Source organism: Garra rufa, chromosome 17, assembly GCF_049309525.1.
Source record: "Garra rufa chromosome 17, GarRuf1.0, whole genome shotgun sequence".
In the NCBI taxonomy this organism is placed as follows: Eukaryota; Metazoa; Chordata; class Actinopteri; order Cypriniformes; family Cyprinidae; genus Garra; species Garra rufa.
This window is the reverse complement of record NC_133377.1, coordinates 27812379-27839642: the sequence shown is the minus strand read 5'-3', so window position 1 is coordinate 27839642 and position 27264 is coordinate 27812379. Positions and strand designations below refer to the sequence as shown.

General features: G+C 32.7%; 2 protein-coding genes across 3 annotated transcripts in view; one reads left to right on the top strand and one right to left on the bottom strand.

Annotated features, from left to right (window-relative positions):
• LOC141290068 (mediator of RNA polymerase II transcription subunit 30) overlaps positions 1 to 1031 on the top strand; it is a 7248-nt gene extending 6217 nt beyond the window's left edge. Inside the window, exon 5 of the mRNA XM_073822264.1 lies at positions 421 to 1031. Within this exon, the coding sequence (XP_073678365.1) occupies positions 421 to 516 (96 nt within the window). The 3' untranslated portion in view covers positions 517 to 1031. The remainder of the gene's footprint in view (positions 1 to 420) is intronic.
• Positions 1032 to 1430: 399 nt separating this feature from the next.
• ext1c (exostoses (multiple) 1c) overlaps positions 1431 to 27264 on the bottom strand; it is an 86706-nt gene continuing 60872 nt past the window's right edge. For both annotated transcript variants that reach the window (XM_073822028.1, XM_073822027.1), the window contains exons 3-12: positions 19504 to 19597; positions 13860 to 13967; positions 10103 to 10222; positions 9685 to 9817; positions 7714 to 7832; positions 7407 to 7502; positions 7199 to 7285; positions 4621 to 4781; positions 4318 to 4489; positions 1431 to 1921 (exon numbers count right to left, since the gene is read on the bottom strand). In XM_073822028.1, coding sequence (XP_073678129.1) covers positions 1736 to 1921; positions 4318 to 4489; positions 4621 to 4781; positions 7199 to 7285; positions 7407 to 7502; positions 7714 to 7832; positions 9685 to 9817; positions 10103 to 10222; positions 13860 to 13967; positions 19504 to 19597 — 1276 coding nt within the window. In that variant the 3' untranslated portion in view covers positions 1431 to 1735. The remainder of the gene's footprint in view (positions 1922 to 4317; positions 4490 to 4620; positions 4782 to 7198; positions 7286 to 7406; positions 7503 to 7713; positions 7833 to 9684; positions 9818 to 10102; positions 10223 to 13859; positions 13968 to 19503; positions 19598 to 27264) is intronic.

Here is a 27264-nt window from a genome sequence, read left to right as displayed (position 1 = left end):
AAATAAACGTTTTTGATATATTAATGTTTGACTTTTGTGTTTGTTGTTTTTTTACTAAATTGGAATCAAAACTGGGAATCGAAAAGAATCGAAATCGATAAAATTCTAACGATACCCAACCCTATTTATTCCTGTGATGACAAAGCTACATTTTCAGCATCATTACTCCAGTCTTCAGTGTCACATGGTCCTTCAGAAATCATTCTAAAATGCTAGTTTACTTCTCAAGAATCATTTCTTATTAATGTTGAAAACAGTTATAGAAATAGTGTCTTGTAACATTATTAATTTCATTACTGTTACTTTTGATCAGTTTTATACATCCTAGCTGAACAAAAGTATTAATTTCCTAAGAAGTAGTGTATGATGCATGTAATAACAGTGCACTGAGTTTCTCCTATCATTTTTTTTTTTTAATAGAAAGTGAGGCAGAAGAACCAAGAGATGAAGGTGCTAATGGACCAGATGAGGAACCTCCTCTGGGACGTCAATGCCATGCTCACCATGCGAAAATGACAGCGGTACTTCCTAGTAAACATCTGAACATCTTCCGTCAGCCCTCATCTACAGTTTTCTCACGGTGCTTTCACACAGATTCATTCACTGCTTGTGCAAATGCCACATAATATTTCATCTTGACAAATGAGATCAGGCTCGGCAGCTCTTTGTGGTCCTGCCTCATTTACGGTGTTAAATCCCAATGCTCTGATTAATAACCGTTTCATCGAAAGCACTGAATTAGGATCAGAAGCAGGAAGTAATGTGAAAGCCATGCTGATAATGTAAACTAGCCATCTTATTGGCATGATAAATAAGCACTGTGGACTGAGCTTTGTAAATAACAGTGCTTACACTATGGTCTTTTGCGCACTGAACCGTGTGATGTGTTTCACAGTTTTGCTCCTCAGCAAATATGTACTCAGGTAGACTGTGTGTTTCCCTGAGCTCTGCATTACACTCCTGATATCTGCCTTTTGGGGAAAGGGAAAGGATGAGTTTTTTTTTTGTAAACTAAAGATTTTTATACAAAATAAAAAAGGAACACTCTTTTCACTTCATTTGCCATTTCTTTTAGAAAATACAAAACAGAATTCACAACAGCAATTGACATTTCCTGGTTAAAAATTGTATAAAGTTTTTTTTTTTTTAAAGAAAACGACCAATAATTTTGCTAGATATTATTATTTCTTGGCAGGGATTGTGTAGAGCTTTTTGAAGCTGCATTGAAACTGCAGTTTGGACCTTCAACCTGTTGATCCCCATTGAAGTCCACTATATGGAGAAAAATCCTGGAATGTTTTTCTCTAAAACCTTAATTTCTTTTTGGCTGAAGAAGGAAAGACATGAACATAGTTTTAGGCACAGTTGCTGAAAACAGCAAAATTAAAGCATAATTTGACAAATACAGCCCCACACAGTTTGCATTTCGGAATTATTTTATTGGTCATGTAATTACCACTTCATGTAATCAGTCACTGGTGAGTGTTAGTCCACAGCACCGTTAGGCTCCTTAACGCTACAAGCTCTTCCAGTCAAACAGCAGCTGGAATGATTGACAGATCTGTGATGTTCTCTCATCCATGAAGCTGTCAGTCATATATTGAGAACTGGTCATAAGAGGCAAAAACCCGTCTCTTGTCCACCGACTGGCCACCACAAGCTAGCCAGTAGTGGAGGGACAGAAATAAGTCTTTCTATCAGCATCAGTATCAGTTCGTGACCTGTTCAGCTTGGCTCAGACACGCTCCAGGTCTTTGTACCTCTTGCGCAGGACGGACACGTGGTCCTTGAAGAGTACGGGGTCCAGGCGAAACTGAGAGTGCACTAGAGGCATGTAACCAAACCAGCTTGCAAAGGTGTTGACACACTCCTGCCTCTGGGTAAAGTGCTCAGGGTTCGCCCATGGGGCCATCTTAGTGCCCTTTAGAGGGGAGAGGAAATAAGATGTTAAAAATACATCACATTACAGTTTTTACAATTGCTAGGACATCTCAATATTAGGGGTTGACAGACATGTTTTTCAGGGCCAATACTGATTATTACAGATCAAGCAGACTGATTCCTCATTTCGATTCCTGGGTGCATTTTTTCATTTAGTAATCTGCCAGGACCTTACGCGGTAATGTAAACATCAGTCGATAAGATGGATCGCGGTAAGCGTTTAAAAGTGTCTACGCTTTGTAAAAACCGAAGACAAGTGTACCGCTGCACGCAAACTTCATCTTAGAGATCTTCAAGGGACGGATTTTAGTCCTGCGCCCGCCCGCTCCAGAAGGAATATATGTTATTTCGTCCCGCAAAAGCCCACATAAAAGTAACTTATACCCCCGCGGGAAGACAGCTATCATCTCTTGGCTGCATGAAGCAAACCCTCCCGATAATGTAAAGGCAAAGATGATCAGAGTAATAGTAACGAACTCGCGCGTGCCTAATGTATTAATTCTTGTATATCAGAGTCGTACATTAGGCACGCATAAGTCCGATGTTGATTTACAAACTATTCATGCTTTCGGGACTCTGATCCATAGTAGGAAATAAGATGTTAAAAATACATCACATTACAGTTTTTACAATTGCTAGGACATCTCAATATTAGGGGTTGACAGATATGTTTTTCAGGGCCGATACTGATTATTACAGATCAAGTAAACTGATAACCGATAATTTGAACCGATATATGGGCCGTTCTACAGAACTGCTGTCCCACAACCAAAAAACACATTTAAAAACCATTTAAGTATTCAAATCTTAGTTGTTTACTAAGATGCTTCTACTATCTATTGAAACTCACAATAATATTTAAAATATCAGTAAGCTTAATATATATATAAACTCATCATTTATTAGGTACTTTAAATTGGGAGGTGACTGCTCCGAACCCTAACCCCTAATGAAAATGATATTGAAATAATATATTTTTTTTCCATTGTTGTTTTTAAAAATATCTTTTTGATTCTTTTAAAATGTGAAATTTAAAAACGTTCTTTGTAAATTATGAAACTTCATGTAAAAAAAAATGTGTCCTGTATTTTTCATGTCACTACCGATACAGTGTATGTTTTAGTCCAATGGCTAAGACTAATTTTAACGACACCCCTACATTTAGGTTTAGAAAATATACCTGTGTCCCTCTCTCTCATAGCTACAAGGTGCGAGTAGATAGGCCCCATCGTTTTGAGGTAAATGTGTCTGTGTGTAACTGTAACAAACACCTTTTTTCTGCAATTAAGCACACTTTTTTGTGAGTTATTCCATAATATTAAATTTCTAAATGTGTACAAGTGTTCAAAACTATCCTAGGTAACCATGTGTTGATTAGCATCTTTGAGCTAGGTTAAAAAGTATCTAAAATTGGCACTACAGAAACATCCAGAACAGTTACGACCGAAACATTCGGTAGTGACAAAGGGAACACAATTCTACAGTACAGTTATGCAAATATTTAGCATTTTAGTATGTTTTTCCTAGTGTTTTAGTATGCAAGTTAAAATTCTACATTACTGTCACTACCGAAACCTGGGATGTTTTTGTCAAAAATAAACTGAATTATCAACTAAGATGTTATGATAGTTTTAGTATATATTCAAACTAATGAACTTTGAAATCAGTATGATCAACTTTTTGCCTTTTACAAAGAAAAACTTGAAAAAACAACAACAAACCTCATAAATTACACTTAAAATATTGTTAAAATGTAATTGTTGTTAATTTATCTCTGAAAACACTGTAATAAAATATAATATATATATATATATATTTACAATGCAGATGTAAGCAAAATCTTAATAGGTCAATATAACCTTTCTAATTAAATTATTATTACTGTGTTTCAGTAGTGGCACATTTGGGGAGAGGACAAATATTTCAAAACTTTCTGAAAATGCAATATGAGAATTAACTGCACAATTACTAGAAATGTGTACCTTGGATATTATACAATTTGCATACATACACATTTTTTTGGAAAAAGACTACATTTTGCAGATTGGCCCATATATGTCTGGTTTAAAAATGAAAATTACTGTCAAAATCAAGAATAACAAGGACTCTGACAAAAACGCTTTTTAATTATTTTATCTGCAAATCAGTTTTGAAAATGACTGGGACCGATAACCACAAAAATCCTTAATATCGGCACCGATAATCGGTAGACCCCTACTCAGTACTTCACGCAGTTTTCATTGCCAACTTCCAAAATGAACTAAAACAATTGTCTCAAATCAAATAATTCAAATAATTAAGATATTGCATGTTCTGCAAGGGGTGTGTAAACTTATGAGCCAAACTGCAAGTACAATATCTTGGCTCTGGCCTCACCTGTAGGGTGGGCATCTCTTTGTACTGCTTCCTCTGCGCTACTTTAATCGGTGGCAGGTGTGTCACAGAGGAGACCAGGAAATTCATCAGGATATCCTCACAGTTAGAGGTGCGATCCACCAGCGCACGCAGAGAGGAGGGCAGGTAGTGAGAGAACAGGTGATGGTAGTACCTGTAAGACGCAAAGACATCAATATGTAATCAAGAGCACTGCCTTTGCTGATCACGTTAGAGAGCTTGATGAAGCGTGATAGACGTCGACACACACTGTCTTGTCAGGATATGTCAGCTGCAGCCAATTACCTGTGATAAAATGCCGCTCCGGTGAGGACGATAGAGTACTCGTTGGTCCATTTAGAGGTGTAGCCCCAGGCTTTTTTTACAGGGTCCCAGAAATGGCTTCTGGGAGGGTAGCCAACAATCCTCTCGGGGAAACTCCGCCACACATGGAAAGCAAAATTGATCTGGAAGTGTCAGATTACAGAGGAAAAGCATGAATTAGCTTTGCCACATGTCAAAACAATGTAATCTTGTTTATTTCATTTGGTTTAAACTTGTTTTATGACCAATGGCAACCCCCAATCGACCACATAGAAAAAATTGTAGAATCAGCATAAGCAAAGCTATAAAAATAGATTTCAGTGATTGAAATGAAGCTGAAGTAAAAACAAACTTCAAAACTTACATAAAAACATTTTTCATTTTCATTTAGTTTATGTACTAAAATAAATAAAACAAATTTATAGAGACTATGTAAACATTTAAAAAAAAACAAAAAGTGATAAATTATAAAAACACACAACACAATTACTTAAACTAAAATTGAAAATATAAAAATCAAACCAATTCAAAATATGAATAAAAATTATAATAGCATCTCAACAACACCGCACCATTGCAACAACATCTGTTTTTACAGTTTAGATTTGTTTGTTTTTACAAATAACAACAAAAATTATATATGTACACTAGCAGTCAAAAGTTTTAGAGCAGTAAGATTTTTAAAATGTTTTTTAAGAAGTCTCTTCTTATCACCAAGCCTGCATTTATTTGATCCAAAGTACAGCAAAAACTGTACATTTTAAAATGTAATTTATTCCTGTTTCCAAATCTGAATTTTTAGCATCATTAATCCAATCACATCATCTTTCAGAAACCATTATAATATTCTCATTTGCTGCTCTAAAAAACATTTATTATTATTATTGTTGAAAACAATAGTAGAATTTTTTCAGGTCTCTTTGATGCATAGAAAGTTCAGAAGAACAGCATTTATCTGAAACAGAAATCTTTTGTAACATTAGAAATGTTTTTTATCATCACTTTTGATCAATTTAAAGCATCCTTGCTAAATAAATATATTAATTTATATAATTTCTTATCAAATTATTGAATGGTATAGTGTATAAAGCTTTTTATTTCAGATAAATGCTAATCTTTGGATATTTCTATTCATCAAAGAATCCTGAAAAAAGTACAAAACTGTTTTAAATATTAATAATAATACAAATATTTCTTGAATAGCAAATCAGCATATGTGACCCTGGACCACAAAACCAGTCTTAAGTCGCTGGGGTATGTTTGTAGCAATAGCCAAAAATACATAGTATGGGTCAAAATTATTGATTTTTCTTTTATGCCAAAAATCATTAGGAAATTAAGTAAAGATCATGTTCCATGAAGATTTTTTGTAAAATTCCTACTATAAATATATCAAAATGTAATTTTTGATTAGTAATATGCATTGTTAAGAACTTAATTTGAAGAAATTTAAAGGTGATTTTCTCAGCATTTTGATTTTTTTGCACCCTCAGATTCCAGATTTTCAAATAGATGTATCTCGGCCAAATATGGCCCTATCCTAACAAACCATACATCAATATAAAGCTTATTTATTGAGCTTTCATATGATGTATATTTTTGTGGTCCAGGGTCACATATTAGAATGATTTTTGAAGAATCATGTAACACTGAAGACTGGAGTAATGATGCTGAAAATGTATTTTAAAATTACATTTTAAAATATATTCAAATAAAAGACAGTTATTTTAAATAGTAAAAATATTTCCGGATTTTTCTGTTTTTGTTCTACTTTGGGAAAAAAATCGCACACTTAGTGAGCAGAAAAGAATTCTCTAAAAAACATTAAAAATCTCACTGTTCAAAAACTTTTGACTGGTAGTGTTAATACATAATTCTCAAAATGTCTAACGATCTGTTTCTTGCCATTGATTCAGAAAATTGTGCAATTTTGGTTTTAATTGATCTGACAGCTGCATTTGACACTATAGTACACAATATTCTTTTGGAGCGTTTTAAGACTTATGCTCTGAATTGGTTTGCCTCATATATATTTCCAGGAAAACCTTTTTGGTAGAATTAGGCAATTTTTCATCATATTTTTCTATAATGAAACGTGGGGTCCTGCAAGGCTCTTATTTAACATCTGTATGCTCCTCCTGGCTGATATTTGTCAAAAACATAATGTATATTATCATCTCTATGCTGATGACACTCAACCTCACCTCACTTTAAAATGGGGGATAGTTTAGCTCTACATTCCCTTTTTAATTGTTTTAATGATATTAAGCAGTGGATGGCAGCCAATTTTCTCCAGCTGAATCAATCAAATGAATCAAAGGCTGAAGTGATAGTGTTTGGCCCTCTGAGTTTATCCAAACATATAACTAAACAAGTAGGCCACTTTAAATCCAAGGTACACAATCAAGTTGACAAGCATAAAACTCGGTGGTTAGAAGTAGCTTCTTTTAATTAAGAAACATTGCAAAACTGAAACCTTTTTTGTTTTAATGATTTAGAAGTAAGAATAGAAGTAAGAATAGAAGAAATAAAACCATGTAGGATGAAGAAGAGCCTCTACCTCGCTGGTCAACAGCACTGTGTCTTCATCTAGGCTCAAAACCGCCTCCGTTTCAATAGCTGCATGTGGCAGGAAACGGCTGCTCGTCTGCGAACACAGAAGGCGCCGGAGAAAAGAGCTGAGTGAGGCACGAGGTGCAAAAAGAGAGCGCAAGATCTCGCCACCGCTCACAGACATGACTTGACTGTTCTCTCACTCGAATACTCACTTTCCTTCTGCCATCTGTGATGATAAGGGGCACTGGCATTGGCGGCCATTTACTCCGGTGAGGGGGCGGCTTCTCACTGTTCCACAGGATGATGATCTGACAAGAAACCCAAACAAGACACACTATCACAGCATGCACACCAAACTAGTTGATGTGTCTTCTTGTTTGCTTTTGTCCGTGTCCAACTTTATTACCACTTAGCTGATGTGATTCTGCATTGATATCACTGAACAAAAGGCCATTTCTTAGTTTGTAAAGATCTGTGTTACTCTATATTTTAATAGACACTGACTGTGCAGTTCTGTACCTGTGAGCAGTATTTTGATTTGGAAACGACCTGAAGAAGCTTCATGATTGGCTGAGACTGGGAGATCAGAGGTGAGGTGGCATGAATTACAGCAGTGAACTCTGGACCTGGGCTGATTCCTACAGAGGAAAAAGTGTGAGCATCCTTGCCATTGAGACACTATGCATATATATACTTGTAGATATTACACTTTGTATAGTGCTCAGTGGCACAATGTTTGAAATGGCAATCTACCCGTGTGTTATTTTAGTATTGCTTGTATACTATTATAGTATCTATATTAATATTTTGAATGCCCTTTTATTTTAAAAGTTTTCACTTAAGTTTGAGTAATTTTGTTATACGCTTTTTTTACATAAATTTTTGCTCTGTTAATCGCTCTTTTTTTATTAACAAATAACAGAGCAAAACAAAAAATATATTTCTGTTCTGTTATTTGTTAATAAAAATGAGCAAATATCAGAGCAAAAAATTACAATAAAATAATAGGTTATGCAAATATAGTTTATGCTATTATCCAGAAGCAGGTGATTTATTTATTTATTTACAAAGCACATTTCGTACACAGTGCACATTTTATAGTTTTCTTTATATACTATTATAATATTAATATTTTGAATGGCCTTCCAGTAGAAAAATTTCAATTTGAATTTGTTTTAGTAATTTTGTTATATGCTTCTTCCTTGTTTTTATTTTTAAAAACATTTTTATTAGCCTTAATTTATTTTATTTCTGATTTAGTTTTTGTCATTTCAGTCATTTATTAATTTTTATTTTTAAAAACATTTTTAATTAGCTTTGTTTTTTTTTTTAATTTCAGATTTAGTTTGAATAATTTCAGTACCTCAGCTTAAACTTATTTCAGTTTTATTTCAATTTTCATTTAAGTATTTAAACTTAATTTTGAAATTAACTTTTTACTTTTTTGATCCGGTATTTATATTTAATCTTTAGTTATCTTTAAAAAAAAGTTAACAATAACAAACATTGCTAATTTTAGTAATTTTGTTATATGCTTTTTATTCATTTTTATTACTTGTTTTATTTTTTGTTATTTGCTAATTTTTATTAACAAATAACAACAGAAATGTGTGTGTGTGTGTGTGTGTGTGTGTATATATATGTTTTAATAATATTGTTATATGCTTTGTATTCATTTTTATTATTTTTTAAAACATTTTTAATTCGCCTCAGTTTAATTGTAATTTCAGATTAAGTTTTAGTAATTTCAGTAATTTATTAGTTTTATTATTTTTTTAAACATTTTTAATTAGCCTATTTTTTATTTCAGATTTAGTTTTTTTTTTTTTTTTTATAATTTCAGTGGAAAGGCAACATTTCTATTTTTTTATTTACAGTGTAACAAACTAACTGATGAATAAATGATGATTGAATATTAGCAATGATTGACTCATTATTTGATATATATATATATATATATATATATATATATATATATATATATATGAAAAAATATTATATATACACAAAATATGATGAAAATGCTAAATAGCTAAGATAAGTGGATTCTGTTCATTGAATGAAACATGCAGCATACAATAATGAGGTCACGTGACAAGGTAGAATACAAATGTTTAAAAGTATTTATTGTTTTTGTTCATCATGTACATTTTGTTATTTATTATTTGTTTTCTTGTTATTCTGTTCAAATTAGTGTTCTGGCAATAAACACAAAATGGGGCTTTGCAGCGATGTCATAGCACCATTTTGGGTTTCCCCAAGAACCTCTGAGCGCAAAGTTCATAAAAAAAAAAAAACTTTATTCTTAGCGTAAAGAACATTTTAATAATCTAAAGAACTTTTAGAACTTTTTTTAAACTACAAAGAACGTTTTGTGCAAAGCAATAATTCCATTGAGTTCTTTATAGAACCAGATGTCAATAAAGAACTTTCCATTCCATATAAATCTGAATTTTACTAAATATATATAAAGATTTAGCACAGACTTACCAAGGTTTAAGTAATAGAATGGGTAGTGTGCCAGGTGCGTCGAGTACTCGGGCAGAACCAGCAGCCCTCCAGGTAAGGCATTCCACATGAATTTATTTCTGGAGATGTGCGAGTACACTCTGTCCTTTATGATCTGATAGACATCAAAACGGCAGCATGAAATATAACAATCACATCAAATCACAACTGCACATTTACGCCCTATCATTATAATTTACACCTGCTGGCCAGCAGGGGGCAGACCAAAGCCATGCTTTTGTACAAAATTGACATTTCATTTGCCAATTAACCTAAGGGCAGGGGACTAAGTATGTGCTAATGATGTATGGCATCCTGCACTGGTTTAATTTCCCCTGACAGACCTTTCTCTCTGTCTGACAAGCCGCTGTATACACATCTAAGCTGACCCAGCTCTCACCTCCAGTGTGGTGAGTACAATCTTATCCACGGAGGAAAAGTACGCCTCCCAGAGCATCTGTGTACGCTGTCTGAGAGCCAGCACCCTGTCAATGCCCACAGCCCGCACCGTAGAAGGGACCTGAGGGAACAAAGTGACAAAAAACTCAGCGGTGAGGCTAATTGGTGTTCCTATAAAAACCGTAGTATCGAGTTTCTACCTGTCGACCACCTCCACAAACTCTTCCAGAGACAATGTGCAGCACTGACAAAAGTGTTTTGCAGTGAAAAGCTACAGTAGCTTATTTTTCAACGCGGAAGTAAGCTATTTACTGTGAATGTGCGAGACTTCAATTCATTTGTAAATGTAAATAACTAGAACAACAACGGTAACTATGAAACAAACGTTAAAAACTATTTGAGCTACAAACCAGTGTGTTTAGAATTACGAAAATGCATTAAATAATAAAAGAAATACCAGTTTACAATATTAAGCAACATAACGAGTTGTTTTGTATTTTATACACAGAGCCATAATAAGACATTTATCTAAATTCTTCTAATATTCGTTGTCCTCCATGGCAAAGCTGTATATCGAATCAACTGATTTTTGAAACCTACGCTAATTATAATCTGTGATGGATTCTGAGTCGTTTCATACTCGTGTCGGTCCCATTTTTCATCTCTCATTCGTCGATTTTATTGAAAGCAGATGGTTTACATTACAGGAACATTACAGTAGACTGATTTTTTGGAACACACAGTAATATTGTTGTGTTCGTCTTTGCAGCACCAAGTGATTTGCACGTTGTTTTAGACTGTTTTGTTCCTAGCGGAAGCGGTAAGGTGAAGTAACTTAATATAATACAATAGCTTTAACTCTGATCAATATCAAATAATCTTTTTGTGAACATATTTACAGTCAGTTGGTCATTATCGAGAAAAAAAACCCTCATGGTATGCTCTAATATCATTCTGCGGTGTCTTTCGCCTCACATAGTAAATACTATAAATATAACAAAGTGCCAGTGAATTAGCAAAACTGTTGATAGCTAACATAAGATAGCTTAGCAATTAGCAGTAATCTTACAGCATTCATTAATCTTGGTTAATGATAATTTCTGCATACACTACCAGTCAAGTAGCCTAGAATCTAGACGCGCCCCTAGCGGCAGCAAATTACATTTGCTTCCAAGGTCAGTCTAGTTACTCTCAATTCACTTAAAATTCCGAAAAATCCAAGATGTACCGGGCCAATCACGAGTCGGTGGGCGGGCTTAACATGATGAGTCCTGACCTGCGACCAGTGTTGCCAGACGTACGATAATTATCGTATTTGTACCATAATTTTGACCTCTGTACGATGTACGATCAATAATACCACAATGTACGATAATTTCAGAATTTTGTGACACCATGGTCGTTTTAATTATAGAGCTTCTATTCTCAAAGATCTAGCTGTGTGGATCCTACGTCTACCTGCATGATTGTGAGGAGACGTGAACGTGGCGTTACGCATGTCTTTCATCCGTTCTTGCGTCTTCTCAACCAATATCATCGTGGAGAATGGCTCTCTCTCACGAGCACAAGTTAACGTTCCTGTCGCACTTAGGTCAGTTTTTTCAAAACTGAGATTGTTAGTTTAACAATAAAGTATAGAAAATGAGTGCTGAAAAGGATAAATAGTTGTAACATCTAGATTAATAGCTGTATTTTGAACGTTTGACTCGGGTAAGATAGTTTAGCATGAGTGCTGAAAAGGATAAATAGCTGTAACATCTAGATAAATATCTTTATTTTGAACGTTTGACTCAAATACGATAATTTTCTCCCATATACGATAATTTTGAGCTTCTGGTACGATACTTGGACATTTCCAATCTGGCAACACTGCCTGCGACCATAAGTTCCGTCAGACATGAATTCCTGGTTCTGTGAATTACGCGTGGAAAACTGAACAGTATTTATATAATTTTTTACTTTGGATACACAGCCACGTCCATCTGTCCTGAGCAGGAGCTCGTTACATGTGAACGCGCTGTGGTGTAGAATACGCAAACACCGGAAGCGATCTGTGGCGTGTATACGACACTCATTGTTCACACAGTGCACAGAGATTGTGGATATAGCGGCTATTCAAAATGGTAATTACTTGCGCTTATCCTGGTTGTTCAAACCCATTTAAAGCTAAAAGATTACGTTTGCTTACGCAAACTCATCCTGGACTTTTTCACCGATTTCCCCTTCCGTTGTTTGCGTATACTACATCAGAGCAGGGTGTAATTTGGATTTGTCTGTGCATGTTTTTGTTTACTTTTAAAGGTTTAGTGCCCATCTATGTCTATTATTTGGCTGACAGACTGCACAGTGCACTGATTTTCGTTAAAAATCTCCGTCGCTCTGACTACGTCACCTGACAGACTTCTCTGATTGGTTGTAGCGCTATCCTATTGCGTGGAGAGGAGTTTGAAAGACAACCGTTTATCCCACCCCTCCGGTTGAGCCCTGTCTATGGAGAGTGCCCAGACCCTACATTTATGTGGGTCTGGCTTGCCAGGCTACCAGTCAAGAGTTTTTGAAGTTAGATTTTTAATGTTTTTAAAGAAGTCTCTTCTCACCAAGCCTGAATTTATTTGATCCAAAGTACAGAAAAAACAGTAAAACTTTGAAATATTTTTACTATTTAAAATAACTGCTTTCTATTTGAATATATTTCAAAATGTAATTTATTCCTGTGATTTCAAAGTTGAATATTTAGCATTGTTACTCCAGTCACACAATCTTTTTAGAAATCATTCTAATATTCTCATAAGTAGAATTGTTTCCGGGTTCTTTGATGAATGGAAAGTTCATAAGAACAGCATTTATGGTATAGTGTATGTTACAAAAGCTTTTTTTTTTTTTTTATTTCAGATAAATGCCAATCTTTGAATCTTTCTATTTATCAAAGAATCCTGAAAAAAAAAAAATGTACTCGACTGTTTTAAATATTGATAAATATTAACAGCAATCATCATATTAGAATGATGAAGGATCATGTGACACTGAAGACTGGAGTAATGCTGAAAATTTAGCTTTGAAATCACAGGAATAAATTACATTTTAAAATATACTCAAACAGAAAGCAGTCAATTTAAAGAGTAAAAATATTAAACATTTTTCTGTTTTTACTGTACTTTCGATCAAATAAATGCAGGCTTGGTGAGCAGAAGAGACGTCATTAAAAAAATCTAAAAAATTAAAATAACTTAAAAGTGTGATTTATTCCTTTAAATGTAAAAATAAATTATCAGTAGCCAGTCTTCAGTGTCACATGATCTTTCAAAAATTATTCTAATATGCTGATTTGCTTAATTTCTTATTATGATCAATTATACATGGAAGCATGTTATGCTGCTTCATATTTTCATGATTTTTTTTTTTTTTAAGAATTCTTTGATGTTCAAAGAAACAACATATATAAACATTAGATTAGCAAATGCTCTAAAAGGTTTGTTTTTAATTTATGGCACCTAACATTAACAAATTAAACCTTAATGAAAAGTTCAATCAAACATTCATGGCATACAGCAGCAGAACTAGGTAAACTAAAAGACTCTTAAAAAGTAAAAAAACAAAACAAAAAAAACTCTCCCTTATACATTCATAAGAAATCTATATGATAAAAAAGTGTTTGTGCATATGTTGTAATTCCATTGTTTTAATTAGCGGCTTCTTCCATCCTCATGTTCCCTTCTCAGAAAGATGACATTCGAGTACTTCGCAGGAAGGTCTGTTACCTGTAGCAACAGTCTCTCATCGCCCTCGATGACTGCCTGGTTCCACTGTATGACATCAGAGAAAGGTAACTCCCAGCCATTACTGAGTAACACCGGGATACAAGCGGCCTGTGAGGGATACAACCACAGGAGACAGCAAGTGGCTTAGACCATAATAAGCATCAGCACAATCAATTCATCTAATGAAAAACAAAAACACATAAGAAAACAGACCAAGTTCACCCCAAATGCACTAAATAACAGACATAGTGCATCTGAGTTTTTTCCCTTCAGGCAAGGTTATGAGATATATAGCGTGTGATGAAAAGGCTGTTTGGATGTTTAAGAAATCTCAGAGGGGCCTATGCATGACTCACTGCTCCCATCCAGCATTTTTATCAGACACATGGGCAGACAGATGTGTTAATTACCCCATCTCCCTCGCCCCGAATAAGAGGGTGAGGTAGGAGAGGAACAGGGGTCCATGATTTATTGAAGTGGAGTTGCTCGCCTCCCCTCTTGTTTACTATTCCATCTTGATGTTGCTCTACTTTTCCTCCCAGATTCCTTGTTTGCCTTTTTTCTTCTTCTTTTCGTCATTCAGCTCGAATTCTGGTCTACATTGAGCTTTTTAATTAAATCACAAGAGAGTGCAATCCTAGGAACGGGCCAAGATCAAACACACCCCCTCTAGCTGTGTGCAGCCGTGCTTTCATCCTAAACAACGTTAGAGGACACAGGGGCGGACGGCAATAAATTGCTTCAGGTGACTGACTGCTGCCTTGGCCTACTAAGCCCACAGAGATCCAGGAGCTGGCCTTTGTTTCGTGCTCTGGGATGATAGCTCTAAGGCCGGTCGACTAGCACGGATCCCTCTTGGCACCGATCCATTCCGTGGTTGCTTGCACAGCCATTTTTCTGCAAGGAGTGTGTCGAGGAATCAGCACCAGAGAGAGGATGCGAGATTAGAGAGAAAAAAAGAGCAGGATCTGGATGATAGGGGTGGGAGGATGTTCTAGAACAGCGGTTCTCATTCTGTGGATTTTTGCAGTACTAATTTACAGTACTAAGATTTTTTATTTAAATTAATGTGTTTGTGATCCATATACATTTACAAAACAGATTGTTCTGACTTTGATTAGATGAGCCACACAAAGCACACCTGTGACCTTTATTTTATTTATTTATATTTTATTGTCATTTTTATTGTAGAAACCATAAACTGCTTATAGTTGGGATGATAAACTATATTAATTGGTGTTAATAATACAAATAATAATTTTTACTAATAATAACTAATAATATTTTATTTTCCTTAGTTTTAAGTCTAGTATAATTGTATTTTAGTTGCCACATTGCTTAGAAACCATAAATAACCTACAGTTAGGATAATAGACTATATTATTTTTCTGTTTATTTTAATAATTATCCATTACAAAATCTCATATTAAACAGATTTTATGTTATTTTATTATTTTATTTATTTATATATTTTTTAATAGCACATTGCTTAAACCATAAATAGCCTACAATTAGGATAATGGACTATATTAATTTGTATTTATTTTAATAATTATGCATATAAAAATTAACTTAATTAAAATAACACATTTATTTTATTTTATTTTATTTTATTTTCCTCAATTTTAAGTCTAGTATAATTGTATTTTAGTTGCCACATTACATAAATAGCCTATAGTTATGATAATAGACTAATATTAATGTGTGTTAATTTTAATAACTCATAAAAATTAACTAATTATTAAACACATATTTTAATTGATTATTTTATTTTATGCTTTAATTTTAAGTCCAGTATAACTGTATTTTAGTTGCCACATTGCTAAAAAAACATAAATAGCCTAGAGTTAAGATAATGGATTATATTAATTTGTGTTTTTTGATAAATATACATAAAAATGATCTCATATTAAACAGATTTTATTTTATTTTTTTGATAGTTTTATTGTATTTTAGTTGCCACATCGCTTAAACCATAAATACCCTACAATTAGGATAATAGACTATATTAATTTGTTTATTTTGATAACTATACTTAAAACATTACCTCATTATTAAACACACGTTATTTTATTTTATTATTTTATCCTCAATTTTAAGTCTAGTATAATTGTACTTTAGTTGCCACATTGCTAAAGAAACCATAAATAGCCTACAGTAAGGATAATGTACTATATTAATTTGTTTATTTTGATAATTATACATAACAAATATCTCATATTAAACAGATTTAATTTAAATTTTGTTTGATAGTTTAATTGTATTTTAATTGCCACATTACTTAAACTATAAATAGCCTACAATTAAGATAATAGACTATATTAATTTGTTTATTTTGATAACTATGCTTAAAAATTAACTCATTTTTAAACACATTTTATTTTATTATTTTATCCTCAATATTAAGTCTAGTATAATCGTACTTTAGATTCCACATTGCTTAGAAACCATAAATGGCCTACAGTAAGGATAATGGACTATATTAATTTGTTTATTTTGATAACTATGCATAAAAATGAACTCATTATTAAACACACATTTAATTATTTTTTATTTTATTTTATTTATCCTCAATTTAAAGTCTAGTATTTTAGTTGCCACATTGCTTAGAAACCATAAATAGCCTACAGTTATGATAATGGACTATATTAATTTGTGTTAATTTTCATAACTATGCATAAAAAAAATCTCATATTAAACAGATTTTATTAAATTTTTTGATATTTTAATTGTATTTTAATTGGCGTATATAAATTGCATTTTAGTTGACTATTAATTTGTTTATTTTGATAACTGCATATAAAATTTACTCATTATTTAACACATTTATGTGTTATTTGTGAATAATAAAAATGTAACTTTTGCATTTTCATGTCTATGTTCAAAATATGGAGAGACAGTTAAAGGGTTAAACCATAAATAGCCTACAATTAGGATAAAAGACTATATTAATTTGTTTATTTCGATAACTATGCATAAAAAATTACCTTATTATTAAACGCACATTTTATTTTATTATTTCCTCAATTTCAAGCCTAGTGTTATTTAGTTGCCATATTAATTTCAAACCATAAATAGCTACAGTAAGGATAATGTACTATATTCATTTGTTTATTTTGATAATTATACATAACAAATATCTCATATTAAACAGATTTAATTTAAATTTTGTTTGATAGTTTAATTGTATTTTAATTGCCACATTACTTAAACTATAAATAGCCTACAATTAAGATAATAGACTATATTAATTTGTTTATTTTGATAACTATGCTTAAAAATTAACTAATTTTTAAACACATTTTATTTTATTATTTTATCCTCAATATTATTAAACACACATTTAATTATTTTTTATTTTTTTTTATTTTATTTATCCTCAATTGAAAGTGTAGTATAATTGTATTTTAGTTGCCACATTGCTTAGAAACCATAAATAGCTTACAATTTGGATAACTCATTATTAAACACACATTTGTATTATTTTATTTTATTTTAAACCATAAATAGCATTTATTTTATTTATCCTCAATTTTATGTCTATTTAAATAAAATATTAAAATATTTTAGTTGCACATTGCTTAGAAACTATAGCCTACAGTTATTATAATGGACTATATTAATTTGTGTTTATTTTGATAACTGTGCATAAAAATTAACTCATTGTTAAACACACATTTTATTTTATTACAATTAAGTTTAATTGTATTTTAGTTGCCACATTGGTTAAACCATAAATAGCCTACAATTAGGATACTAAACTATATTCATTTGTTTACTTTGATAACTATGCTTAAAATACCTCATTATTAAACACACATTTTTATTTTATTCTTTTATCCTCAATTTTAAGTCTATAATTATTCTTTAGTTTCCACATTGCTTAGAAACCATAAATAGCCTAGAGTAAGGATAATGCAATATATTAATTTGTGTTTATTTTGATAATTATACAAAAAAAGATCTCATATTAAACAGGTTTAATTTAATTTGATAGTTTAATTGTATTTTTGTTTCCACATTGCTAAAACCATAAATAGCCTACAGTTAGGATAATGGACTATATTAATTTGTGTTTATTTTGATAACTATGCATAAAAATTATCTCATTATTAAACACACATTTTTTAATTTAATTTAATTTAATTTAATTTAATTTAATTTAATTTAATTTAATTTAATTTAATTTAATTTAATTTAATTTAATTTAATTTAATTTTCCTTAATCTATAATCCGGTTATTAGTTTTTAACACATTGTTAAAAAAACATAAATAGCCTACATTTAGGAAAATGGACTATATTATGTGTGTTTATTTTGATAACTATGCATAAAAAAATTAACTCATTAAATAAAACGTACAGTTTATTTTATTGTATTTTATTTTATTTCTTTATTTTATCGACAATTTTAGATCTGGTATAATTGTATTTTAGTTGCCACATTGCTTAAAAACCAATAAATAGCTTACAATTAGGATAATGGACTATATTAATTTGTGTTTATTTTGATAACTATGCATAAAAATGAACTCATTTATTAACACACATTTTATTTTATTTTATTTTTCTCAATTGAAAGTCTAGTATAATTGTATTTAGTTGCCACATTGCTTAAACCATAAATAACCATAAATATGTGTTTATTTATGCATAAAAAATAAGTAATTATTAAATCTTATCTTATCTTATCCTCAATTTTAATTCCAGTATCGATAATGTCTCTTCCGAGCACTTTTAAACAGACTAGACCGAATTCCGAGACATAGTTTTAATGGTTTGAATTGGACTGCACAGTTTGCATACCAACATGTGATTTTTGCACTGAAAACCTTTCTAAATGCATTTTTTAGAAGCTGTTTTAGTATCATCGGTACACAAATCTGCGAAAAGGCTGGTCAACAGATTGATGAGACAGCAGCATGACTTATATTAATTGCAGGAATGTGGATATTAATCAAAAGATGACATTATGTCACTCACACATAGGCTTGTACCCAGAGATGTCAATGTACCCACTGCTAAAAAAAATGAAAAGAACATTCTGACTAGATGCACGAGTGTAACAGAGCCGTAACAATATCCCACCTTTGATCTGAAAATATTTAGTGTCGGCCACCTTTAAATCCCAAATTTACCCCCAACTAGGTGCTGCTTGGCCTAAAATGTTTGAGAAGCTCTGTTCTAGAACTTTCAGCAGGGCTAGTAATTGCCAGTTCTTTCTGTGGCTTTGGCCGCCTCCAAAGAAAAGAGATCTATGGAACTCAGACAGGGGCTTATATGGAAAAGCACAGAGGGAGAAAAAGACAGAGGAGTAGAGCGAGGGAGTGCCGAGGAATCAGTGTGAGGGCCGAGCGAGCTGCCAAACCCACCGTTCTGTGGATTTATCCATTCAGCACGGCTCGGCAGAGTCGAGGCGAGGGCACCCTCCGTGAGCTTCCGGCCCTTTCACACACACCACCAGGACGCCAAGAATATATGCGCCTGGGAAGTCTTTCCACTCGGCGGCTAATGTGCTGTTTATCTGGGAGACTCCGAGACCTGACTGTTTTCATAATCTACCAAACCTTTCTTGCGTCTCTAAAAGGCTTGTTGAGGCATACTTGGCTGTATTCAGTTTTCAGGTCCATTGAAAAATGTTTTACCTGCAAGGACTCCAGGAAACGGAACGACCCCAAGCGCCGACCGCGGGGAACAAGACAGAAGGTGGAGTTGTGGAGCAGCTCTTGATAGTCAAATCTAAGAGGGAAAATAGAAACAAATGAAATTAGGTTAAAACAAGGCAAACACACATTTAAGGCCTAGTGCTTAGGATTTGCTACACAATCTAGATTTTACATGAAAATGTACCAATATACCAGTAGACACAATTAACCGGTTGAGATTTTGGACTATCGTGGTTACACATTTCAAGGACGTTGCTGTGTCATGTGGTCATTAAAACAAGTTTTTAAGCATTGCAGTTTGAAACAAGTGATTTTAAGCCAATGAAATGCAATCAGCAATGAAAGAGAACTCATTTCGCTCTATGTACGCACTGTCTGAGAGACTAAATCACTTTTGTAACTTTAAAAAGAAGAAATATATATTTAATTTACACAGTGAAGAATATTGTGTTTTTATACATTTGATGATTTTATACAGTGTATTTAGCATTTCTTATTCATTTGTTCTACTGTAGTTTTTTTTATTCTTTTTTGTTTAATCGTTCACTGTTTACTTGTCTTCAGTGAGATAGATTTTTTTTTATTTAGCCTGGTATTACTTTTTCATGATATTGACACTGGTGACAAGAATTATGAAGAATGATCATAAAGATCTTATTTAAAGCAAAAATAACTATATATATATATATATATATATATATATATATATATATATATATATATATATATATATATTTTGTTACCGTGAAAAAAATGTACTGTTGTGATATTTAATTTTGGTCATATTGCTCACCCACTACCATTCGAAGTTTGGGGTTAGTGAGTTTTTTTTTAAATGTTTTAGAAAAAAATATTTTATGCTCACCGAGGCTGCATTGATTTAATTAAAAACACAGTAAAAACAGTAATGAAATACTGAAATATTACTTAAATAAAAAAAAAAACTGTATTCTTCTGTAATGTATTTTGTGCTGAAGAAACATTTTTTATTATTATCATAGTTAAAAACAGTCATGCTGCTTATTTTTGTGTAAACCATAACACATTTTTTATTCTTTGATGAATATAAATTCAAAAGAACAGCATTTATTTGAAGGAGAAGTATTTTAGTCTTTACTGTCACTTTCTGATCAGTTTAACGCATCCTTGATGATTAACAATAAAAAAACAACAAAACAAAACATTATAGACCTTTAACTTTGTGATTATTATAATATAATAGGGATGCAATGATATCAAAATCTCACGATCGCGATGAAGTCGATACAGTATTTACTGTGATAATTAAAATAAAGAAATGAAGAAAAAAAATGACAATTTTGTCAATTTTAAAGTGAAATTATTCTATCTAATGCACTTTGAGAGTTCCAACCCATGTTCTTAATTAAGAAAACTTCAGAAAACTGAACTGAACTGACTTGTACCTGAACTTTAAAGGGGACTCAACCCTCTTTTTAGTTGTAATATGTGACCCTGGACCACAAAACCAGTCGTAAGTAGCAGGGGTATATTTGTAGCAATAGCCAAAAATACATTGTATTGGTCAAAATTATAGATTTTTCTTTTATGCCAGAAATCATTAGCATATTAAGTAAAGATCATGTTCGATGAAGATATTTTGTAAATTTTCTACCATAAATATATATAAAAACTTGATTTTTGATTAGTAATATGCATTGCTAAGAACTTCATTTGGACAACTTTTAAGGCGATTTTCTCAACATTTAGATTTTTTTGCACCCTCAGATTCCAGGTTTTCAAATGTATCTCAGACAAACATTGTCCTATTTTAACAAACAATATATCAATGGAAAGCTTATTTACTCAGCTTTCAGATGACGTAAGAATCTCAATTTCGACAAATTTACACTTATGACTGGTTTTGTGGTCCAGGGTCACATATACTGTCTTGATAATATTGTTACGTTCCAATAATAATATAATATAATATATTAATGCAGTTAGTGAACATGCTCATGTTGATGTGTGGTAGTCATATAAGTGATACAAGTTTAAACCTGACTTTTTTTTCTTATAGTTCCTCTATTATTTCCTGTTTCTTTTCTCTCTGTGCTATCAATAAAGTGTCAAAGAAGCCAAAAGTAAAATGAAAAAACGGCAACATTAAGGAAACCCATTACCCAGTGCAAAGAACAACTGTTCAAAGGCTGTTTAAAGAGAGGCTCTTTGAGAGCCACACTGGCACCACTCAAAATGCAGCCATGCTAGAAGGGTGTTTTGATCCAAGCAAGCCATCGTCTCTCCCTCGAGCTGTTGTCCCTGGCAACCATTTATGGTTTCTAAGAATACGCTGAATCCAGAAGCTTTGTGTGATTGCCACCGCTGGATGATAAGTGAGGGTGAAGGTGGAAAAAAAAAACTGCGGTTGACCCAGAATGTGTTAATGAGTATGGAAATTGGGTATTGTACAACAGATCTGATCCCGGATAGATGTTCTGTCAGCACAGCAAGTGCAGAGCTGCCATCTGCCCCGAACAGAAAAACATCTCATTGATGTAGCCTGACATATTCAATATTAATTGTGTGCTGAAAGTCACAGGGAATGTAAAAAATGAATAATGTAAACTATTCCTCAAGGGCCTTGCAAAGTGACTTTAGACATCATTGTCAGTGTTGTTATTGTTAGATACAACTAAATCTAAAACGACTAAAAATGTTTTTGGGAATTGTAATGAAACTTGAGATAAAATATGTGACCTTGGACCACAAAACCAGTCATAAGGGTACATTTTATATAAGCTTTGAACTTCTCATTGACACATAAAAATGTTTTTGTATGCTTCTTAATGGATACCATTTGATCCTCAATTTTACTGTAAGACCCCTTATTTTGCTTGGCTCCAGGTCATTCATGTGCGGGTAGAACCGTTACAAAGCTGAAAGAACCCAATGTTCCCCATCGTCCCAGCAGAACAAGTCCATGCCATCGAAACCTCCAACGGGTGTGTAAACACTTGTATGAAAGCGTCTCTATCTCCATTTAGCAGGAGGTGTGTTTATTTACCGGAGAGCTAGTGGAGTAAACACTGCTACCATACATCTTTCTGTCTTGGCACCCCTCTCAAAGCACTCTGGGAATTAAGAGCCAATCTGTCATCTCTCTTTGACCTGCCTTTTTCAAAATGCATCATCTTTGAGCACCCAAACAGAGTGCATTTTTCACAAATAAAAAAAAATGACAGAGCGCCTGTAATAAATTCCCGCACAGAAACCTTTAAAATACAGCTGGACTTTTTTTTTTCTGCAAGTTCTTTCTGACTTTTGTGATATTGACTGACTGATCGTACATCCCGCTTAATGCACTGCTGCAAAAAATACATAAATGGACATTAAATATTAATGCGAGTCTAAATGATGTTATTATGTATGAAGAAAAAGAGCACAGAGTGATATGAGAGACATGAAACATCTGCATGGCAAGAGTGAATTAGACAGTTCATATTGAACTTGAATTTTTCATCATCATTCATCAAAGCATGGTAAATATTGGTCACAGACACAGATTTAAATTTCACTAAGCTGATTACTCACTATAAACTCCCATGGATCATGTTTTCATGCCATTTTGTTTTGATGTAACAACGTGGTTTTATCTAAGTGTGCCAGTTGTTGACTTGAAAAGTTTTGAAAAGAAGTCAGAATTGCGAGTTTTCATCTTGTAATTCTTACTTTATTTGTAGTAAATATGAGTTCGTCATGCAATTCTGAGAAAAAAAGTCAGAATTGTGAGATATAAACTCACAATTTTGAGAAATGGAAGCCAGAATTGTGTGATATAAACTCACAATTGCGAGTTATAAAGTCAGAATTGCGATATATAAACTCAGATTTTTTTTGCGGGTTTATATCTTGCAATTGTGACTTTTTAAAACGCAATTTTGAGTTAAGTCAGAATTGTGAGATATAAAATCACAATTTTGAGAATATATCAGTTTTTACCCCAATAAAATTGGACTTTATAAATCGCAATTGTGAAATTATATCTTACAATTCTGAGAAATAAAGTCAGAATTGCGGGGAAAAAGTCAGAACTGTGAGATATAAACTCGCAATTTTGAGAAATGGAAGTCAGAATTGTGTGATATAAACTCACAATTGCGAGTTATAAAGTCAGAATTGCGATATAGAAACTCAGTTTTTTTTCTCAAAATTGCAAGTTTATATCTTGCAGTTGTGACTTTTTTAACTCGCAATTGTGAAATTATATCTTACAATTCTGAGAAAAGTCAGAATTACGGGGAAAAAGTCAGAATTGTGAGATATAAACTTGCAGTTGTGAGAAAAAACTTTAATGACTTTATTTCTAGAAAATGTGAGTTTGTGATGCAATTCTAAGAAAAAAAGTCAGAATTGAGTTTATATCTCACAATTCTGACTATAGCTTGTAATTACAAGTTTATATCACGCAATTCTGACTGTATTACTCTCAATTAAAAAAAAAGAAAAAAAAATCAATTCTTAAAAGTCAGAATTGGGAGCTTTTATCTCGTAATTCTGACTATTTCTAGCAAATGTGAGTTTGTCACACAATTCTGAGAAAAAAGTCAGAATTGGGAGTTTATATCACACAATTCTGACTTTATAACTTGTGATTGCAACTTTATTTCTAGCAAATATGAGTTTGTCACATAATTCTGAGAAGAAGTCAGAATTGCACGTTTTTACCTTGCATTTCTGACTATAGCTTGTAATTACAAGTTTATATCACGCAATTCTGACTTTATTACTCTCAATTAAAAAAAAAGAAAAAAAAATCAATTCTTAAAAGTCAGAATTGGGAGTTTTTATCTCGTAATTCTGACTATTTCTAGCAAATGTGAGTTTGTTACACAATTCTGAGAAAAAAGTCAGAATTGGGAGTTCATATCACGCAATTCTGACTTTATAACTCACGATTGCGACTTTATTTCTGCCAAATGTGAGTTTATGTCATGCAATTCTGAGAAAAAAAAGTTTTTTTTGTACTCCTCCTTGATTTGTTATAACTTTTGGCAGTCTGTAGTACTCCAAATGTTTTTCCCGGTCTCACCAATTAGTACAGTTTAAAACATGTCAATAATTGAACATTTTTAGCCGCAATAATCAGCAAAATATGAGTTTCGTTCAGTTCAGTGGCATTGTTTACTTTCAATGCTGCCAATATGGCTGATTAATGAAATGCGTGAAAACACTCTATACGTATATATATAAAATTGTTATTTTATGGTTACATTATAGATCAATCTGAATTGAGCACTAACCAGCAAAAACTTGCCAGAAAATGTGCACTAATGCAAGCAGATCTTTTCAGCAGAGAGTGTTCTGATACAGGGAGTGTAATGGCTGGTTGTTTACCCTGCAATCATCAGAGCTCTTTACGCACTCGGTCGCTGTAAGAGGCTGGATTGTTAGGAGACGCTGTAATCTGCTCTTCTGTTTACTACCTGTTAAGAGAACCGCTGTTTATTAGCTAATAGATCAGTCTTCTCTGAGTGTCTGTGATGAAGAAAAAACGAGGCAGGGCTGGTTTATATGCACAGCGTGTTTTATAATGACGCGTGTGGTTGTGTGTGGTAGCTTTGGCCCGCTGCCGTCCCCCACTGTGTGTGTTCCTCTTCTGTCTGCTCTAGTGTATTTTAATGAAGCCATTTACTCGCAAATAGTGGAACAAATAAATCATTTAACAGTGTTTTGTCTCCAAGAGCTAATAAACGGCATTCTCGCACATTTACCGCCACATGCGTGGAACGCGGCCAGTTCTGCTGGGATATCTGTGTGTGTATGTGTCTTACTAAAGTGGTCATGAGACGACAAAATGACATCAGATGTATCTTAATTATGTATTGTCATCATGTGGGAATGTCTGTGTATGCACAGGGTTTTAATGCATCGTCTAGTCATAGTCGTAGACTAAATTTCTGTCTGCTCCTCACATAAAGCTGTCCTGTGATTTTAGAAGCCTTGAATATAGTACATGAGTCACACAGACTACTTTTAACACATATTTTGGTTCTTTTTAGAGCTCAAAGCTACTGTCCCTATTCATTATATGGAAAAGAGGAGCCAGGACATGAAAGCAAAAAGTCGGGTTTAGAACGTTATGAAGGTGAGTACATGATCAAAAAGAAAAATGAAGTATTAGGTCAAATTTAAGTAAATGATCTATTAAAACTTATACATGGAAGGCCATTTTCACCACTGAATAAAGAATAAAAAAGGTAATTGCGAAAAATATATTTTTTTCTTATAATTGCGAGTTTAGATCTCACAAATCTGACTTTTTTTCTCAGAATTTTGAAATATAAACCCACAATTCTAACTTTTTTTCTCCGAATTGCTTGTTACCAAAGTGCACTTCTGACCTTTTTCTCACAATTGTGAGATATAACTCGCAATTGCGATTTATAATGTCCGATTCTTAGGGGGAAAAAGACTGATATTTTCTGCAATTGTGATTTTATATCTCACAATTCTTCCTTATTAATTTACAAAGTCAGAATTGCAGAATATAAACTCACAATTTGGACTTTTTCCACAGAATTGTGAGATATAAACTCGCAATTGTGATTTATAATGTCCAATTCTGAGGGGAAAATAGTTTGTATCTCACAATTCTGACTTATTAATTTACAAAGTCAGAATTGCAGAATATAAACTCACAATTTGGACTTTTTCCACATAATTGTGAGATATAAACTCGCAATTGTGATTTATAATGTCCAAATCTGAGGATAAAATAGACTGTTATTTTCTTAGAATTCTCACCATTCTGACTGAATAATTCACAGTTGTGAGTTATAAGTCAGATTTGCAAGATATAAACTAGCAATGCAATTTTTTCCACAAGTTTTTTTCTTGCAATTGCGAGTTTATATCTTACAATTTTTCTCAGAATTGTGAGATACAAATTCGTAGTTGTGAGTTTAAAAAGCCAGAATTGGAGGATATAAACTCATAATTGTGAGAAAGTCAGATTTTTTTTTTGAGAATTATTAGATATACACTTGCAGTTGTGAGTTATAATGTCCAATTCTGAGGGGGAATAATAAGACTGATATAAGTTTATATTTTACAATTCTGTCTTAATAACTCACAATTGCGTATTTTAAAGTTAGAATTGTGAGATATAAATTGGCAAGTTTGAGAAAAAAAATCTGATTTGTGAGTGTATATTTTTTTCTTAAAATTTTTTTTTTTTGTAACTCACAATTGCGAGTTTATATCTCACAATTCTGAGAAAAGTGGTTGGAATTGTGAGTTTGTATAACAGACTTTCATACTTATATGAACAAAAATAGGAAAAATTACAAATATTTCACTCATAAACAGTCACTTGTTTCATTCCTAAAGAAATCAGTGTTTTTGAACAAATCAGTTGAGTGAATGATTCATTGCCTCACTCATAACATGCATTCAAATATGCATAGGCCCCTATATAGCAGGCAAAACACAGGATGTAAAAAAGTATTTAAATTATAGTTTTCATAAAACAGTCGACATACACACATTTATGCAATATGGAACATACTCTTTTACTGGTTATAAAAGTGTGTGACGCAGCTATAAAAATGGTCACTTGTTTTGTTCGTCAATAAGTCTGTGTTTTTGTACAAATCGACTAAGTGAATAATTCAGTGACTCACTATTAAGAATAGTCAACTGTTTTGTTCCTCAATGAATCAGCATTTTTGTTTCAATCTGTTCACTGAACAATTTAAATGGCTTACTCATAAAGACGGC